The sequence below is a fragment of the Myiozetetes cayanensis genome, unplaced genomic scaffold, assembly GCF_022539395.1.
Source record: "Myiozetetes cayanensis isolate MyiCay16 unplaced genomic scaffold, myiCay2020 scf1, whole genome shotgun sequence".
NCBI lineage: Eukaryota > Metazoa > Chordata > Aves > Passeriformes > Tyrannidae > Myiozetetes > Myiozetetes cayanensis.
Genome location: NW_026086604.1, coordinates 18,666,110 through 18,686,120, shown reverse-complemented (window position 1 = coordinate 18,686,120; position 20,011 = coordinate 18,666,110). Strand labels below are relative to the sequence as shown.

Sequence of the window (20,011 nt, the reverse complement as noted above, 5' to 3'; positions counted from 1 at the left end):
TTCCTTTAATACTTCTAGAAATATTTTTATATATTATATACCACATGTATGAATGTGGACAGATGTATGTGTTCATACTAAAATTTTAGAATGCCTAGGCATTTCAATAAACTATCAGACACTCTGAGGAAAGTGGAGAACTGCTCATGGGATCATCACTTGACCCAGAATATCCAGCCATTATTTTGTGAAGAAAAACAGATTTATTTCTCCTGTAGGAAGCTGACCAGTCCCACAGACATGAAACAAAATTAGTAGCATGTATGAATTATTTTAGTAACAAACAGAATCATGCTTTTGCAGGTTGAAGAAGTAATTTGTACATTTAGTAGTCAAATAGGTTGTCTTTTGGTTTGTCAAATGCAATTTCTGCCCTCGTAAGTCTATACAAATTATGTCTTAGGTCAGAGTAGTGATTTAAAAAGCTAATATTCCTAGATTTTAAGGTTTCTTTTCTATATGTGATATCTACCATCAATAGGAATTTTGCTAGAAACCTTGCAGATCCATAAAATACCTGTGTTATATGTGGGGAAAATGCGTGAGTAGGAAAAAGGGAGAGAATGAGCACACCTGGATATTTTTTTAATGTAGTGTCAGAACACAGCCAAGGCAGGAGCTGGAAAGTGTTCTCAGATCCAGCAAAATAGAAATGCAACTGGAGAGTTATATTCCTCCTTCCTAAATAAGGAACTTAGACAAGCATAAGAACACTTCATTAAACCTATTTTTGGGCACTCATGCAATTTTGGGTCACATGACTTTTCCCCCCCACATGTTCCTCTTTCTCTATTAATTATACAGAAGGAAGAAAAAGGGGGCTAGACTTTTAAACTACACTTCTTAGTCATCTCTGTTTAGGTGGGATGAATCTGAGATTCTTTGTTATTAAGTTTAAACAATCTAAGTTCAGCTTCAAAATTTGCCTACCATCAATAATGTCTTCATTTTTAAGCACAGACTTCCCAAAGCAAGGAATAGTTAGAAAAACCCAGGTCTGGCAAGTGAGGCAGAACTAGGCACTGGAGCTTTATTGCAGACCAAGCAAGTGGTATATATTGTGTAATATTCAGAAGCATGAAAAGGACAGAGATAAGAGAAATAATTAAAATTAAACATTTCATGTAATTATTTTCAACTATTCTATGTCTTGTCATATTTAAATAAAATTTCCCATATTGCCTTTCAGCTAATATGTTAAAGAGAATTCCACAGAGAGGTTTGAGACGCCATAATCTATATTGAGCTAAGGAAATTAACCAATAAGCCAAAGTTATTCATGTTAAAGATAACTTAAAAATAATTATACTGCGAGGTATACCCCATTCTGAGACATATTTACCGATTCATTTTGAGAAATAGTGGTGTTGTGGTGTGGTCTATCATAATTAATAACAAAAGGTTTTTAAGTTATATTTTTCCTATTTCCCTTGCCCAATTTAGTTGTTTTTTTTTCTCTGTCTTACTCATCCTAAAATGCGCAATTTGTGTGGTCAGTGCCAGTTTCCATATGTGTCCACACTAGGCCTAACAGTAGGATTTCCCAAGTGAACATATGGCACATTTCATATTATCTGTGTAAGGAAAAAAATCAGACCTACCATTGTGTTATCTGAATTTCTATCACTGAAATTATATATAGGAAGTCATCTGGCATTTAAAGTTCACAAGTCTTCATTGTTTTCCTTTCATAGATTTAGAATTTAATTAAGCAGTAACTGGTCAAAAAAAGATAAAATCTCAGTTTCCAAGTATTTCATTTGTAAAATGTATTCTTTCCAAACTAGTAAGTTTGCAGGCAAAATCTCATGTTTAACTTCCTTGTCAATTTTAAAAAGTTTTAAAGCCGTATTGATCCACAGATCATGATAATTTCTTAAATTTTCTTAGACCATGATGAGATGCAGTGAAATTAGTTGTTTTATGTCCTCACAGAACTTCAGCAGACCTAATTAAGGACAGTTGGCACTTTTCTGTTTCTGAAGTCCAAAGCTGATCTGGAATTTCTCATCAAGGCTTGACCTTTTGGGCTGATGTACTCTGTACTCCTTGACTTTCTTGGGAATCTATACACGTCAAGCTTTATTTTGTCTTTCATTAAAAAGCAGACACTTGCTCCCTTTTCTCCCCTCTGTGTTGATGACATTAGTACTGTGAATTCTCAGAGAGGGGAATATCCAGATTCTAGGGTGCTAAAGGTATACTCGTAGCTTATATTTCTATTTTATCCTCAATGTCAGTAAATTAATCAGAACATCCTCAACTATTCTGAGTGTTGCTGCACTTGCTGGGTGTGTTCGTGACTGAGGAATGGTGCACAGACTGCTTCCACTGGCACTAGAGCAGTTCCAGTATTTGGAAACGTGCTAGAGGCACAGTGTTGAACTGCGCTTTTGGGCCTTGATCCAGGGACTGCTGGCATGCAGTGTTATCCCTGATATCACTGGAATTAGGCTACTAAACAGTTGATGCTACAAGGAATGTAGCTCAACAGACTTTGGAACTGCAAAGCTCTAGCATCCTAAACACAGTAAGAGAAGAGCTTGTGGTTCACACCTTTTGTGGGGACCATGGACATTATTTTTACCTGCAACCCAAACCAGATCCCTTAAGCTTCATTTCCTAAAATAGTTAATACATAATATACCTACAAGATTTGTGATGATTATCTGTTTTTGTGAAGTTTTTTCTAAGGATAAATTCTTATTTCATTGCTTGGTATTACTGCTGGTGGAACAGGAGATAAACTTTTGTGAGTCCTTTGTGCATGGGATACCCCTAGAAACTGTAGAATGAGGGGATTAAAGACCAGAGGGAGGTAGTTCCATGAGCTCCAGAATCAATAACGGTGTCTCATGTTTTTCTATCCTATATCTTTTGTGACGTGGTGAAGGATCACGATAATCTAAGCACCTTTTCCTACCACTTTTGATAGTTTTGTCAAACTTTAGATGGCAATGGTGTGGCTATTTAGTGACCATATTCTTCTGACTATCTTTCTACTGTGGAAATTAATGGGAAATGGCTCAGTTCTACCTCCTCTTCCTCTATGTGCACTGACTTGGGACTTTCTTCTTCTATGATGATGCTGATTTTCACACAGCTTGCTGGAATTCAACTATTGAAATATTTATGCCCTATGGAATTAACCAGTCTCATCAAGCATATTAGTCATGGTGATAGATCATAATATGGAGCAAAAAATGGATAAACAGACTGTCCAGGTTTCTAAGTCTCATATCGTTGGCTTAAAATGTGTAACTTAGACTAAAAGGAGAGAAAGATTACTATTAAATGGCTACATGGGAGACAAATGAAGGAGGACACTGAGAAGAATTATGTGAATATGGATGGAATGCCTCAAAAATTAAGGCAAAGAAACAAAGACATTATGGAAGATACTCAGAATAAAACACAAGAAAGAAAAAATAGTATTTGATGGTCAAACACGTGAATGAACTTTCTTTTACATTAGTATACTTTGGTAGTGCATATTTTCTGTAACAAGGTTTGGTCTCTTAGCTGGAATTTCCATATCTTCCATTGTAGATCTGGGACCTGACTACCAGGGAATAAAATCAGTATCACTTTTCCATTTTCAATTAATGTTTAACTCAGTGAATTAAATAGTTCTTTCAATATTTAATATTTTACGTGAGAGAGAACAGCATCAACAGCAAAGACAAAGTCCCTTTGGAATAACCAAGAAGATATTTATGAGGATATGCTTCATGGTCATATTTTAGGAAGATAGAAGAGAATCTTGGGACTCAGTTTTCCATGTTCCCTGGCACTGTTCTACCTGCCAAACTACCTGTAAGAAAAAGAACAGTGCATTTTGAATGACGCTCAGGCGCCAGCTCAAGGACAGGATTCGTTATTACAGTTCTTGGACAGAGACTGATGCCTCCCTGTAGTCTGGATTTAGGTACTTTTATCTTTTTGCCTCTGTATGCCTCTCTTTATTATTTCCTATATTAGATATTTAGAATATGGGTTTCTATGACTGCTGTGATTCTTATGTGATTAAATTTACAGTTGTAGATTTTGCCTTAGTTGCTAAACTTCTGTTGTGAACCTGAACCTTTGAACATTGATGTAATGAAATACAAAGGAGTATGTGCTTTACTCCTAAAGAAAATCTCGTTGCATTTCACTTGCAGCAGGGAAGTGAAATGTCCATCTTTCAATGTAATTTATGTTAGTTCCTTAAAATCATGTCCCACCTTGGAACATCAGTTTGCTAATCTGACCCAAGATGAGTAGTCCTATAAACTGTAATAATATAAGATCATGCAATGTGTGAGATCACTGTTGTTTTCTTACCTGTCTGAAAATCATTCTTTTCATAATGAATATGCTTCAACAGTCAAAATTTTTTCATTGTAAATATTAAGCTGAATGCTTTGATGAGGGCCTATTGAAGACCAATGGTGCTGCATTACAGGTACTTATGTGCTGTTAATCACCCGATTTTATTTAGTATCTAGATGAAAAAAACATAGAGGTTTGGCTTTCTGTACATTTTGAAAAATCCCACTATTATCCCAAAACGTCAAGTGACTCATCTCTACCATTTTCTTTTGCTTTTCCACCAGACTATACTTATGTGCTAACCAGTAGATTAGAATGGAACTGAATCCAAGATTGTTCTTCTTTGATTGTCAGTTCCACCTGGCTTTGAAAAGATGGATACTTCAGTGGGCAGAGCCTACTCTGCTCCTGCTCCTTCATTCCATTCCCTCCAACCTCTTCCTGTTAGGTCTCTTTACTTCCTTGATTCTTCTCATCCAAACAATTATATCTTGGAAAAGGTGGAAATACCTAAAAAGAGGTCTTAGTAAGAAGTCTGCATTATAAGGTCAATACAATACTATAGGGCACACAATAAATACAGGAAAGAATTTTCTATTGGCTAAAGGGTGTCTTGGAGAGTGTTAGAAGGGTCAGGAAAGAAAGGCAATTCTGCTTTTTTCTGTACCATTCATTTTTTGAAATAATAATAAAAAACAGCTTTTCTGATCACCAGGAAATTCAATCTTGATGAAAATTCCAGATGTCCAAAAAAATGTGTATTTGCACAATCCTCCTGTCATTATAGTTGAATTTTCTGCTAGTAACAACCACGGAGTATTTACCTTTAAATTTATTTTTTATTTTTATTTTTTCCCTATGAAAGGTTTTACATGCATGAATATTGCAGAGTATTCTTCTTTCCTTACCCGAAAAATAAATAAAAAATTCAACGGTCTGAATATGTATCCCATTTTGTCAGTAGTTTTAGAACAATTTTACAAAAAAAAAAAAAAAAGAAGAATGTGTGCCACAATTTCCATTTTAAATATCTGAAAATGAAGACATAAAAGGGTGAATGTTAAATGTTCAGAACTTGGCTGCAACTACAGGAGCATTTAGGCTGTGATGACCATTTGTAAGGCACACAACAAAATGGTGATGCACTTGAAATATATGATCAAATATTGGTTTTGTACCTACTCCATGGTCAACACTGAACTGTTAAGTGGTGCATATTATACTGATTGGAATGACTTGAATCCTTTGTGACAACAGGATTCTGTTTCTTGGAGCAGATATAAAAAATTTGTCTTTTTTGATAGAATGAATGTAAAGGCAAATTTTTTTGTATTACAAACATGAATTCTCCGTAACATAAGTAGGGGGGTTTCCAAGTATTATTTTTTTCATTTTATTATAGCAGGATAACCATAAATACTGATGTTCCTGCTCCACGATCTCCACAGTTACCAGCTTGGACATACATATGGCCTGGTACTTTTTACTGCAAATTGTAGTACATTACTCAAAAACAAATGCTTCCATAATGCACAGTATGCTATAGACATAAAAACAGGTATTAAAACCTGTTTTTCTTAGTATTTTTTAGGGTTTCATATGAACTTTGCAAACAGCTTTATTAGTGGATATTTTCACAACTTAAAAAAAAAATTAAAATAGGTGTCAGTAGCGAGTCCTATATGTCTCTTATAGAGGGGCCTGGAGATTAATTTGTTCCTATTTCTTTTTTGTTTGAAAATCCATGGTGTAGTTGCCATCCTGGTGGCCAAAGAAGCCTGGATGGCTTCTCCCTTCTGAGCATATAAATACAACACTTTAATTAGCTGAAAGGTTGCTTATTCCCACATCATCTGGGATTAAAATTGCTTTCAGTGAAAGAGCTTTAATAAAGGCCCTCATTTTATGTTGGTTTATTTGGAGATTTTGTAATTAGTGCTAAGATGTTAAAAGCTGTGGATAGAAAATGAGATATTATAACGAAAACCTTTTTAATAGTTATTTTTCAATGTGACAGTGATAGAATATATTCTGTGCTGTTATGTAATGTCATCCTCTGGCACAAGCATTGAAAGAAGAAAAAGGAAAAATGTTTCGTAGTCAGGGCTACTTATTTTCTGTACATTTAATGGTATTCACAGTGCATATTATGTTGCAAAATCTCACTGTGTTCCATTAGATGACTGATTCTGCTTCTTGCTCTTTGACATCCTATACTTTATGTGTACTGGTACACAGGCTCCTAAAATAGTGGGTTTTCCTGGAAGTAGGCAGGTTTGGAACACCCTAAGAAGTGATTGATTTTTCTCGGTTCTATCATGGCTGATTCAGTGCAATAAACTTTTAAAAGATACTGAAGACTTCTCATTTAGAAATGCAGTGCATGTGTGTAATGCAGCCATTCCTTTTAGTAATGATTCAAATTTGTGTAGTAAATCATTGCCTTGATGCTGCATGTACAGCACCTGACAGAGTGGTTACGTATAGAGTGTATACTGTTTGCTTCAGTCACCAATTCATATTGCATTTAAATGTTTGCACTGAAAAACCTGTTATCTCATGCGAGGTATAGTATAGCTGTTCAGATACGAGACAAAAGATCTATTGTTACAGTCTCTGTGCTACATGTTGTTTATTCTATGAATAATATTTTTAAAGTGGTCTTTCTGCCCTTTAGAGCTGCCTCTATATATATAAAAAATAAATTACAAATTCTACATACATGGTCACGGATATTAGTCATTTTTCCAGGGGAGGGAAGGAGGAGGGGAAGATGCAGAAATCCTCCTCCTCTTAGACAGTAGTAACAGTGTGAGGATGCCTTGTCCTCATTTTTTTTACTTCTGAGATTTTATTGCTGGCAGCCAGATGTGCTGAAACTCCTGACGACAGCATCTATTCACTGCGTGTTTTTAATAGGCTTAGAGAAATATGAGTAGAGTACATGAAAGCAGCTCAGCTTCACACTTCAGCTGGGAATGCCCAAAAAGCTTACTGCTGTTTAGAATTCTTGCTACAGTCAGGAGAAAGCCGCACGGGTACTAAATCTTCTACGACTGAATTAGAAGAATAATGACTGTACAATTAACTATCAGCCCCTGCTCATTTAGGCACAGTTTTTACAGAGATCAGGAGAAATATGGAACTTGATTGGCATATTTGTATTTGATGGTGTGTACAAAATAGATGACTTTTAAGACAGGTGGTGAAGAAAAATAGAAGGGAAAGAAAGAGAGAAAATGCAATTTGAGACACTGCGCCAGGTCTGCAATTCTGTTTTATCTCATTTTCATGGGGTTTTCTCATCCCCTCCAAATATTTTACAAAATGATCTTTTTGGACAAACGTTGAACAACACTAGGTGAGTAGAAATGAAACATTTTTGCTTTATCATTTCTATTCTTATGCTGATGGTAATCTATTTGCATGCTTTTCAGTGGGGTATTTTATAATTGCACTCCTAGATATTAACATTTTTATGGTAGCAGTGAGTCTGTTAGTGTTTTTGTGTTTTATGTAAGGATTTACATGAGAACTCAGTCTGCAGAAATAAACCCAGCAAAGATAGAATAAAATATTTAAGATGGTTATGTATCTTCCAAGTACATTAGCTGCCATTAGAAGCTAGCATTATTAGCTGTAATCCTTAAAGCACATTAAATATTCATAAACAAATTTGTCAGAGAAAATGATTTCTATGTGGATATGGCAGTGAAAAGATTAAATGCTCAGAGATGTCTGTTTAACCATACATAATTTATTGGAAGATGCAAGTTAGTAGTCCTGCATACCTTTTGCAAAATAGGCAGAAAGCAGTTCCTTATTTTTAGAAGATTTAGATTCTGTGTGTAATGCTTTTCAATAATCTTTTTAACTGGTCAAATTATAGCTGATCAGTGGATGCTCTGCAGCAGGTCACTCAGCTCTGTAGGCTATGCTTTTGTGAATAGCTGTTTTTTTGTGGGAATTATAAATGATAGGGTAAAGTTGTTGTTTATCCATGTGAGACAGTTATTGAATTGGTTTCTTAGTATTTTTTTAGGGGGTAAACTGAATTAATAATGCCTCATTTCTGTGGCATTATTCAGTAAACATGTATAGTACTGATGTTTAGAACTTTTTCATACTGCTGTTGAATATTAACAGTAAAGATTATTAATAATTTCTTCTGAAAGAGTGGGAGTGCAGGTCAGGGAGAATAAGAATCCTGTAGTTTTTTATAAAGATAGTGCACCGATGGAAACGTTCTGGAAAAACAGTGGAAGTAATATTGCAGTGACTATATCCAGCATTTTAATCATCTCCTCTGTATCTGTGGGAGAAATCCCTTTTAAATGGGATATTATTTCTTAAATACAGTGTTATTTGCACTTAATACTTCAGGAAACTGTTATAATTTTATTTCCCGGATTTTTGTTGTAAGCATTCTCTCCTTACTGCTGGTATTTCCTTTAAAAATATTTTATTATTTATTTAATGTTACTGTTTTCAAGTTTTGTTATCCTGGTTATGAATTTCTAATTAGGCTTGCAAATTTATGGAGGTAGCTTTAGCAATCACAGTTACTGTTACAAATTAAGATATTTTTAGATATATATGAAATCTGTATTCAAGGGGATTTTTCTTACATCCCTTTGCTGTACTGTGAAATCTTTGAAGCTCTACAAAATGGAGCAATAATTTATGTATTATCAGCTGTGATTGTAAAACTGCACATTTCCAACTGCACAGTTTCAGGCCTGCAGCAACCAACAAAGCCCTTAGCAACTGTTCTAATCAGCTCCCATCCCAGTCCTGATTCTCTGGTTCTCTGGATCTGCGTTTGCAGATCAAAGTGCATGCTTTTTGTAGATCACGGTGCATGCTTTTTGTTAATTATTTTACAGATAGATGGGCATCGTGCTTTTCGGTGCATATTTTGCTTGTAGGACCCGGGCAAAATCTGCATATGGTATCAGCTTCAAATCAAAAGACATTAGAGAATTATTTCATTGCATTTGCTGTGCCTGAGATTAGAAGTATATTTATTCTAGGAGAATGGCAAACAAGAAAAGATTGTTAGAAAACTGAGCCTTCTACATAGTATGGGGTGTCCTATTTAGGATGAGAAGAGTTCTGTTTCCAGAAGGAAAAATGTGGTGTTTTTCTAGGTATCAATACTTGCAGCCTCAAGAAAACATTGTGCAATTTTTAACATGTAGCAGTAATTGCGAAAGACTAAGACATATTTTCTCTGTCTTCTGGCACTAAAGTTAGGTGGAAGTTTTTTAAGTTATTGAGTAAAATGATTCCCTCTTCTGAATAAGTATCAGTATTTTAAATTTGAACTTGTTAAAAGGACTTCGAAAAAGTCAAAAAATCTTGCTTTCATTTATTTCAGATGCTAGTCCTTTTATTGTCTTATTGATTAAACAAAAAACCTGTTCTTTTTTTCTAATTAAATCAATGTAGTGTGTATTGTAGGTAGATTTTTCACTTAAAGTTTTGCACAATTAATCTAATGCACTTGCTGAAGAGAGTTGATGTTTCAGAACTGTGGTAAGGAAAACATAAATACCTCCAGCATGGAAGAGACTCTGCTATGATGAGGTATAATGCTGTCTTTCTCTTTGGTCTTTCAAGTTCTATATTTTGTCGGACTAAAGCGACATTATTCTTTTTAAAGTCTTTTTTTTTTCTGTTTTTACATCTAAAAACTACAAGTCAGAGTCCAGAAAGATAACAGCTGACATTACACATGGAATGATTAACTGCTGCTTACACAAAGTAATAATGTGAAGAAAACAGGTTAATGGATACAAATAGTATAGTAATAATGGAATGTAAAACAGAAAGTCATAGGAAATGAGGAAGTATACGTATCACTGTAACTGAATATACATTCCTCTGAATTTTCACATCGTTTGTGCTTGGAGTTCTTGTTCTTCAGTTCTGAAAGTTTTAGATATGCTGAGATTTTGTTGCAGGAAAGGCAGGTATCTTGGGCTTCACTTTCTGATATTATACCGAACACTGTCAGGAATTAAACTGTTTTTCATAATTTCCCATAGAAACCTTACATGAGTTGGGTTCTTATGTGTATAGTTTTTGCATTGCAGTAGCTGATGTGAGAGGATCCAAACGATATTAAGCTCCTTGTGAATTAGATTGATTTTACCATTGAAATGGGTTTAGTTATCCTCTCCAAACAGCTTCTGTTGGAGGAATATTGCAGTTGAGTTCTCTTGCCAGGTATAGGGCAGCACTGTCCTGTAATGTACTGTCGAGAGTGTAAAAGAGAGAACTGGATTACTGGGCCTTCCTCCTGTTCTTACACAGCTCTTTCTGACGTTACAGCTGCAGACAGCTGAAGCAGTAAGAGCTAGGATTTTACCTCAAAATTGTATTTCACCTGTGTTGAGGACTGTGGTGCTATTACCTGTGTCATAAGATACTTTCTATTGAAAAATGCTTAGAATTACCTCATGTTGAGAAGCCGTAAGAACTGTTTTTGATTATTAGCATTTGGCAAATAGCTAGTTGGTGGAATAAATTTTTCACGTGTCTGGGAAAAGAAATCTGGAGACCTTTTCTGAAAACAAAGTACGTGCTTACATTATATCTGAATTTTAAAGCAACATCTAAAGGAGCTTCAGTTTTTTTGAAGTCTAAAATTTGTCTGATAACTTTCAGTGACATACTTTTCTTTCAAATAACAAAAGACAATGAAATATAGTTTAAAAATGTTTTAAAAACCCTTAGTAATGAGATAATCTGGATTTTCTTCTGATTGCCACTCTTCATTTAGTGTTTAGTGTACAAATACTGTGCTGTCAGATGCTCTATTTGTAGCAGCATGCTTTGAGAAGTCACAATTGCTTTGGGCAATATCCAGATTAACACATCACTGCATAATGGCAAGTATCTTTTGTGACTAAAATTGATAAAACTGTACAGAGGAGTATCAGTCCAATTTTGCCATATATTAAAAGCTTTTCTCAGAGAATGGAAAACAGTGGATTTACCTAAACTTGGTTTCTCATATATTGCTACCTTGTTTTTGTTACAGCTATGTGAAAGAGAGTTTATTGTTTAGGTTGGCCACACAGGGGCATAAGATAACTGATATATTCAGCCCAAAAACAGTACAAAGGTTCTTTATGAATTCTGTGTACAACAGAGACTTAGGAATTGTCCACATTTTGAAATTAGACACGCTTCGTTAAAAAAACCTGAAATTGTACTTTCTTTCATTAAATTAAACCTCAGTAAAGTCTCTTAAGAATTTTTATGTTTTTAATTCATTGGCAAGCATCTTTTACATAAATACACTGATTTTCAGAAGGTTACTAGAATACCCAGAGCCTGTTTGTGATATATGCAGACATATACACTGAAAATATCATTTAAGCAGAAACATGCGATTTATTTTCATTATTTAATTTTCTGTTTTCGTTTCTAAATATACCTAGTAGCTATTTACTAACGCTCCATTTTATAATGAAACCATCACATGATATCAAGAACTACTGGCACAGACAATTGTTGTTTTTCATGGTGCAAGTAACGATTACTTTGACATTGAAGGAAAAAGACAATTTTCTGTTCTCTGTTGGGAAAAAATTTTGTCAGGATAATTCTGTACAATAGGTTTGAGAGGGTTTTTTTTAACTTTGTATTGGTTCAACAAAGCAAGAGGTTTGCTAATATTCTAAGAGAATATTGCGTTTTCAAATATTACTAGCCTAGGAGCCAAGGAGAAAACACCATATTGACTTTAGAACTGCAAGTGTATTTTCTGTATTCTGCCATGCAAAACTAAATAATAACTGAAACTGCCTCTCCTCACTTTCAAAAACTAGCTCATTTATAGCAACCTTTAAAAATTAAATTTGTTGCGATTTTCGTGTCTGCTCCTTTTTACCTCCATACTTGTTTCATAGTAATTTTACTTTTAATTAATCACTTTAATGAGCTTTCTCAATTAAATACCATGCAATGTTGGTAAAAAAACCCAGAAATTTTATTTGTATTCCTACTTTGTATTTTTCCCTTGATGACATAAAGGCATAGCAAAGCTTCTTCTTAACTGTTTGTGTCTTGCCTCAGACCCAATCAGAATTCCAAAACTAAGCTAATTCCAGTCCTAGATCTTTTTCAGAGAGATTGTCCATGTCAGATGATCCTCTATCTTTTTTTCTCCCTAAAATTAGAGGCATAAGCCATATTCAGGTGAATCCCTATGTGCATATTCAGGTAAATCCCTATGTGAATCCCTATATATATAAACTTCCATAAAAACAAGGGGAAGATTGGCAGCTGGGACAGCAAGTTGTACATGATGGGCAGAGGGAAACTCAGAGAGCTGTGCATTTGGTCTTTTCTGCATCTATGGTTTACATCCCTCATAGAGCACTCTGTGTGCTCTTCAAGCTTCATATAAGCGCATCTAACTCTTCCTTCTGTGCAGACTTGCTTCTGTGGGACAAAGTGGAACTAGTAGCATGATTTTCCAAATCTTCTCCTGTTTCTATATCCATTGGAGGAGGCAACTGAACATACTAACTTGCCCCAAAGCTATTTCTTTCTGAGAAGAAGCTCTGTATTCCATCCTGTCTTGGCAGCTGTTGGGTTTTGGGTTTGTTTTTTAAGTCCCTATTTCTAGGAAAAACCATCCCTGTAACATTCTGTTACAGATATTTTCAGAGACAGAAAAGTAAGAGATTTCCTTACAGAACCATTTCTCTTCCCATCTCTTCCAGCTCTGGAGAGAGATGACCTTCTGTTACTTCCACCTCAGTTGCTACAGATTTAATAAGGTGACATATGCTTCCTCCATGAATCTCACAGAGCTGTGGATATTTGCAGCCATAACAGGTTTCTCTCTCTTCTCATTGTGCATGAGCTGCTGTTATCTGATGATGGCAATAAAATCCTAGCTGGCATATGATCTTAACTTCTCACCAGGAAGAGAAAAGAGGATGGATCAGAGGTGGATAATTTATCTCAATTTAGCTAATGTGTTAAATTCACAAATTTAAATAATTCTAAATATGGAAATGATTAAACATGCCTTAAAACTTGATTTTTTTTCCTCACCTGGGTGAGAGCAACAGAAATCTAAGCTATATTTGAGTTACCAAGTACAACATTTTTGATCAGAACATGTAAAAAGAATCTTTTCCCATTCTTGAATAAATCAGATAATTACTCTTCCTCATATCATTCACCTAAGATATGGGTATTATCTTCTTCTTCTGGAATAAGAAGGAAGAGACCATGATATTAAAACATGACTATGATTTTGTGTACTTGAAATATTAAAGAGATTTATTGAATGAGGAGAACTCAGTACTTTATGAAAACCCCATGTTCTAACATCCAGAAATCAAGGCTGCTCATCTCAGTTCTTGACTAGGTAATAGGTATATTTGAGGATAGATTGAGCTGTGGTGACTGGAATAATAACTAGCCTCAGATATCCATTTTATTCTTCTTCAGGGTTCTATCACTCTGGTAAAACTGGCATGAGTGCTAAGCAAAGCTGCTCCATAGTGCCTGCACTGAGAGTTTGTTATATTGGTGTGCGACAAAGTCAATACTCCAGCCTGTTTACTGTAGCTGGTAAGACTCATATTCAGAAAATACTTCATTTTTCCCACCTGTGTGGTCAGAAGCTCCTAGTAAGAGTATTCACCAGTCTTGCTTCACTCACTACCAAGGATGTGAAAAAATTATGGAATCATGGAATATTTTAAGTTAGAAGGGACCCACAAGGATCATTAAAGTCCAACTCCTGACCCTGCCTTAGACAACCCCAGGAGTCACACCATGTGCCTGAGAACATTGTCCAAATGCTTCTTGAACTCAAACAGGCTTGGTGCTCTGACCACTTTGCTGGGAAGCCTGTTCCAGTGCCAACCAGCCCCTGGGTGAAGAACCATTTCCTCATATCTAACTTCAATCTACCCTGACACAACTTCATGCCATTACCTGTCACTGGGTCACCACAGAGAAGAGATCAGTGCCTGCTCCTCCTCTTCCCCTCAGGAGGAAGTTGTAACTGCAGTGAGGTCTCCCCTCAGTCTCCTCCAGGCTGAACAGACCCAGTGACCTCAACCACTCCTCATGCACCTTCCCCTCCAGGCCCTTCACCATCTTCATTGCTCTACTTTGGAGGCTCTTAAGAGCTTAATATCTTTCTTATACTGTGGGGCCCAAAACTGCACAGCAGTGGTTAACAGCACTCAGGTAGTCCCTCACCTTCTTTATACTCCTTTATCCTTTTAGCTCTTTGCCTTTTGGGTCAGTAATTGCGTGCACATTTATGGCACAATGTGCCTACTAATGACACTATTCATTTACCAGGTCAGGAACAGTAATTATACTGTGCTGTAGAAACATGGGGCTTTGAAAAGCAGAACCTTCCTTATCAGAGTCAAGATACATCTTTGCATTGTTCCTTGATAAGAGAAGTTTTGCTGTTGTTCCTGCCACAGATACTGATTCACTGAAGCAGTGGAATGAAGGAAGACCACTTCTGCTGGTGTGGGTCCTGGTATTTCTTGATTATACTTTTGATTTTTTGGGCACAGTATAATTCTGTGTGAGAAGAGAACTGAAAGGGAAAACAAACCTTTTTAAACTTCTACTGTCCCATCTTACAGATGGACAAAATAGCACAATAACCCTGGGATGTTTGGCTGTGTGGGTCATGTTAAACTGGGGAGAATGGAAGGGAAGAGTGTTGCACTTAGCCAGCTTCTTTCCTTTCACCTGTGATGGGGATGTCCTACCAATTGCTGACTGTGAACCCAACCTCCCTTTAGATTTCTCAGGAATATACTATTGATTTTACACTGTAAAGGCAGAATGAAGGTTTAGTCGTAGAAAACACTATGTTTTGAAATGGTTCTAGAAAGATTGGTATGGGCCTCAAGTGATTTGCAGGGTTCTGTAAAAGGAATTAAAAAATATAATATTGGCCTCTGAAAAACTGTGAAATTCAAGATGAGTTTTGGAGGTAACAGCATCATTTTAGCTTTACCCTGAGATAAAAGGTTTGAAGCAAAATTTGGAAGTATTTCAAGTCCTTGGCTTCACTTCAGCATATGCATTGCAATAGGGACGGAAAGACAGCTTTCTGAAAGTTGTTTTGGGGTTTTGCTTCCTTTTTTTTGTTTTGTTTTGAGTTTTTTTGTTTGTTTTGTTTTTGTTTGTTTGTTTCATTTTTCTTAACTTGACAAGGAATAGTTATGACATCGGAGAAATGAAATAAAAAGTTGTGTATTGGAAAAATTTGTCCCAAAGCCGTCTAATTTGACAGGGATTACAGACTGAAATGCTGAAACTTTAATTGTATTTGTTAAATAATAAGAAATGAGTTGGATATCTTGTAATTCAGAATTTGTATGGTTTCTTTATTAAAAATACAGTCTTCATTAATACACTTTATCCTCCCTGCAATATTTGAGTTATCTTTCTGATCAAGATGTACTTTCAAATTCCCATCTTCTGATATTCAAGACAATTTTTTATCATGAAACTTTTTCAATATTTTGAATAAATAAGTTTTTAGCTCTTGTCTCTTAGATAGTAATAGCCACATATATCATAATAGGAACAGTAACTTGTTAAAAGGTGTACAAAGCTAAGTTGACAATCAAGGTAATGCAATTATAATTGCTTTAAGATAGTTTTCCTTTTAACCTATAAAATAGTATAAGAAGTCACAGAGAAATGCTCTAAACCAAAAAGTTTTGTATGTGGTTTAACTATTGCTCACCAAAGATGAGACATTTTGGCGTGTATGATGTACATATATTTGTCAGTAAATAACAAACATTTCAATATTAAATAAGTAGAATAATGAAATTAGAAAATTTCTTCCAAATTTTAGTATTTTTTCTCTATGTAAGACATTCAAAATATTTTTGAAGTGATTTAAGGAGATGATGAATAAAAAATTACTAAAAGATGGAACCTCAGAATTTCAGGAAGGCTTGACACCCCAAGTTATTGATTTATTATGTCTGGTCCTACAAAATATGTTTTCAGTATAGATATGCAAACATAACTAAAATAACATTAAAACTTTTGGCTGAAACAGGAAGTTTAAAATCTCTCCTCCCCTCTTACCCTCTCCATTTCTATACATCTATGTTTCTCTTTACGTTTTTTGATTTTCCTACTATTATATTTTAGGCTGTTGCTCCTGTGTCTTCAGATTGCACTCAGAACAAATGCATTTTGCATGGATGTGAGGACCTTAGGGGTAGTCAATGTTTCATTCACTTAAGGACTTCATTTTTTTTCACTGCTAATGGTAGCGTTGTTCTGCTGTAAAATTACAAGAACAATGAGTGTTTCAGAGAAGATTCAATTTTTATAGCTCTTCCGTATCACAGTGACTCTAACATTGTTTGATCATTATTCAAATAACCTACAGTAAAAGCTTGTAAGTGCCCTGTTCTCAGGAGCTCTTCCAGTAGGACATGCTTCATCTAACTGTCATACTTCTGGAAGTTTTTGAAAAGTGTCAGGGAGGACAGAAAAGATTTCAAAATGCAGCGAGAATTACGACATTAAAAACACAGCAATTCAAGTAATTTTTGCCCACAAAATCTTGCTTGTGCTTTAAAACATATCTTTAATGTTAAAGTTGCTCTTTTGTAGGGCACAGCATAATCAGGGTGTATAAAGAGTACCTGCAACAGTAATTCAGATCTCTTATTTTAGAAAAGAGCATGAGAAGGAAGTACAGTATTGCTCAGTCAAAGAAGTGGGTGGGTACAGAGATCTGAATTCTACACCTGCCATGCCAACATCTCCTCTGTAGTGCCAGGAAAATCATGTAAACTTCACAGCTGGTGGTTTATGGGACATATGTCATATTTAGTACCTCGTGGGAGTTTATTAATTTTAATTTATAAATATTTGCAAAGGTCTTCATTATCTTGAGTTTGTAAGTATACATAGGTTAAAGTACAAATTAAATTTTCATTCTAATTTTTGGGAATGTAGGTTCATCTCTAGATATTAGGACATGTGGCAGAGTAACTTAAATGTCTTAGAGATACACAAGGATTTTGTGCCTTGCCCTTACTTGCACTCTTTGTCATACCAGCTGCAAAATGCTTCATGTTACTAACTAGATTTTTTCCTTACATACCGCCATAATTTATCAATTCTGTATTCATATACAAATAAAGCAAATGGGGTTTGTATTTGCAAAGAAATTCTTAACAAGTGTGAGGATGTGCAGTAAGCACGTTTGATAATTGTGGAATCATAGAATGGTTTAGGTTGGAAAAGACCTTTAAGATCATCGAGTGCCACTGTTAATCCAGCACTGCCAAGTCCACCACTAAACCATATCCCTAACAGACAATAATAATATGACATAAAATTTAATAAATTACATATATCACACATATAGTAATATAATAAATATTATAATGTAATATATTGTATAATATAAAGTGTAATGGAGACACTATAAACTTGGGTAACCACACAGTACTCAGACTATGCTCACAATATTGCAGTAGAGTGCAGAAATACCCTGTTTTCCTGTTAAGCACAGACAAAAAATCTCATTAATTCTTCAGGGGGTGTTGTGTGGCCTCTTTGTAGTAAACTGGTGAAAAAACGATAGATCTGCATTTTTTGTGGACTTTATTGTTGGAGTACTTCCATGCAACTAATGCAAAGGGATTTTTACTGGATTTTGGTCTGTTGAAGTAATCAACTATGAGTAAGTTTGTATTTTGGAGCTGATGGATGAATATAGAAATAAACTCATTTCCTACTTACCTTTAGTTGGGAAATTTTTAAAATAAACACTGCTGTCTAAATGCTGTCTCAATAGCCAATTTTTTTTAATGGAAGCTATGCAAGATACATTAGTCTGTATTTCATTTTGATTATATATGGATGATATCTGAACTGTACTTGTGTCATATAGAAAAAAGCCTGTTGCCTGTATTCACCTTTGATTGGAGCAAGTTGATATTGAAACAAGAGTTTAGATCAGATTGAGAACTAATCTTGAATCTACTGCCGCTTCAGCTGAAGTGAGATAACTAAAGAGAAGAAAGAAAAATATATCTTTCAATAGGTCTTTTGCTTTACTTGAACTCTGGGAAGTTCATTATAACGATTCCAAATTTGGAGTGATGTGTTATTGATGGGATACAGTTTTGTCTCCAGAAAATAATGTTAACTCATATGAAAATGTGTGGCAAAAGTCCACTGAAATCTAAGGAGTGCAACAGGGTGTAGGTAGGATAGGAAATGGAGTTTAGCATATAGACCTATTCACTGAGTTGCAGTTATTTCTGCCTCTTGCCTATCTGTACTATTTTCCTTCTCCTGCTTAAGTGAAAAAATGTTGCAAAATAATAGAATATCTCAATAAATCGTATTCCCGTCATGTATCCCTCATGCAAAGCAAAATTTAAACTATTGCAATAGAGTGGAATATTTCATTATCTCCATGTACCTTAATAAGACATGGCAGAAACTGATTTCTTTCCTTATTACTTTATATGGGATTGAATCTCAGTCTATTGCATAAAACCACGTCTTTTCTTGCTGATATCACTAGCTAAACTCAAGTAACTTTGTTTCAGAATTCCAAATGATTTTGCACTAATGGCCACAGGTGTTTTTTTTAACTTTCCAGAGGAGAATGCACTACTTTAATTTATATAATCAAACACAGGAGAAAGTAACATGTTCTCAGGCCAATAAATTAATTTCAGATTTTTAAAATGGTTTATGTACTGAGCAGATCTAGAAAGAAAATTTTGTTTTCTGTTATTTGGACAGACTTTGTACTTAATTACTTCTATGCAGCGTATTTTTAGAGCATGCTTTAGCAAAGACTGAACTGGATATGCTGAATAAATGCTAGGATAGTTAATTTGAATGCACTTTATAATGATTACAAATTGACTAAGGCCAGTATGAAACTGATTTTGTGTTTATATACCTATATATGTCTGTGTAAAAAAGAAACAGTCATAGTAGGGACCTTTGCACATAGACCTGGACTCTGCTCGTACTCAAAACATTTCAGGAGGCCAATTTAGAAGCATTACTGAACGGGAAAAAGAGGTTTCTGAGAGCTGCTGTGCAGGAGGATATTGCCAGTATCACAGCAGAAGTCTGTATCAATTCTGCAGTGAAAGCATAGACTCCATTTCACATGATTATATTTTCTGTCTGTGATGTACTTTGTGCTGATTAGCTGTACTTTCTGCTGCTGGGCTGCTGCATTTTATCTGTGGTATATAATCATGTATAATAAATAAGACAGTTTGAATATTTAACCAGTAATCACAGTACATTTATTCCCTATCCATATATTATCATGGTTTAATTATGGTTTTATAGTTACTGTAATTTTTTTTTTCTTTTGAGGGAGAAAATTTAACTTTTTTGCTTGTATGAAGGAGAACAATCTCAGGTATTCCTAACATTCTCTTGAGGAAGATTTGTCTAACCTAAGGCATCTCTAATTCTGTAAAATAATCTTATTTTTTTAAATCTCTGTACAAACTGAAAAAAGTTATACAAGTACCTTATTGGAAACTGGAAAACTGGAAAAAGTTGTACAAGTACCTTATTCCTTGTACAAGGAATAAGGTACTTGTATAGCTTTTTCCAGTTTCTTTGTAGCTATGTGATCTATATAGCTATGTATGATCTAACT

General features: G+C 35.0%; 1 protein-coding gene across 50 annotated transcripts in view; it reads left to right on the top strand.

The window, feature by feature from the left end:
- RIMS2 (regulating synaptic membrane exocytosis 2) overlaps positions 1–20,011 on the top strand; it is a 442,383-nt gene that overhangs the window by 127,924 nt on the left and 294,448 nt on the right. Inside the window, exon 1 of one of the 50 annotated variants that reach the window (XM_050324039.1) lies at positions 7,109–7,675. The exons of the other annotated variants lie outside the window; for them this stretch is intronic. Coding sequence (XP_050179996.1) covers positions 7,554–7,675 — 122 coding nt within the window. The 5' untranslated portion in view covers positions 7,109–7,553. Of the gene's footprint in view, positions 1–7,108; positions 7,676–20,011 lie in introns of those variants that run through there. 50 annotated transcript variants of the gene reach the window in all.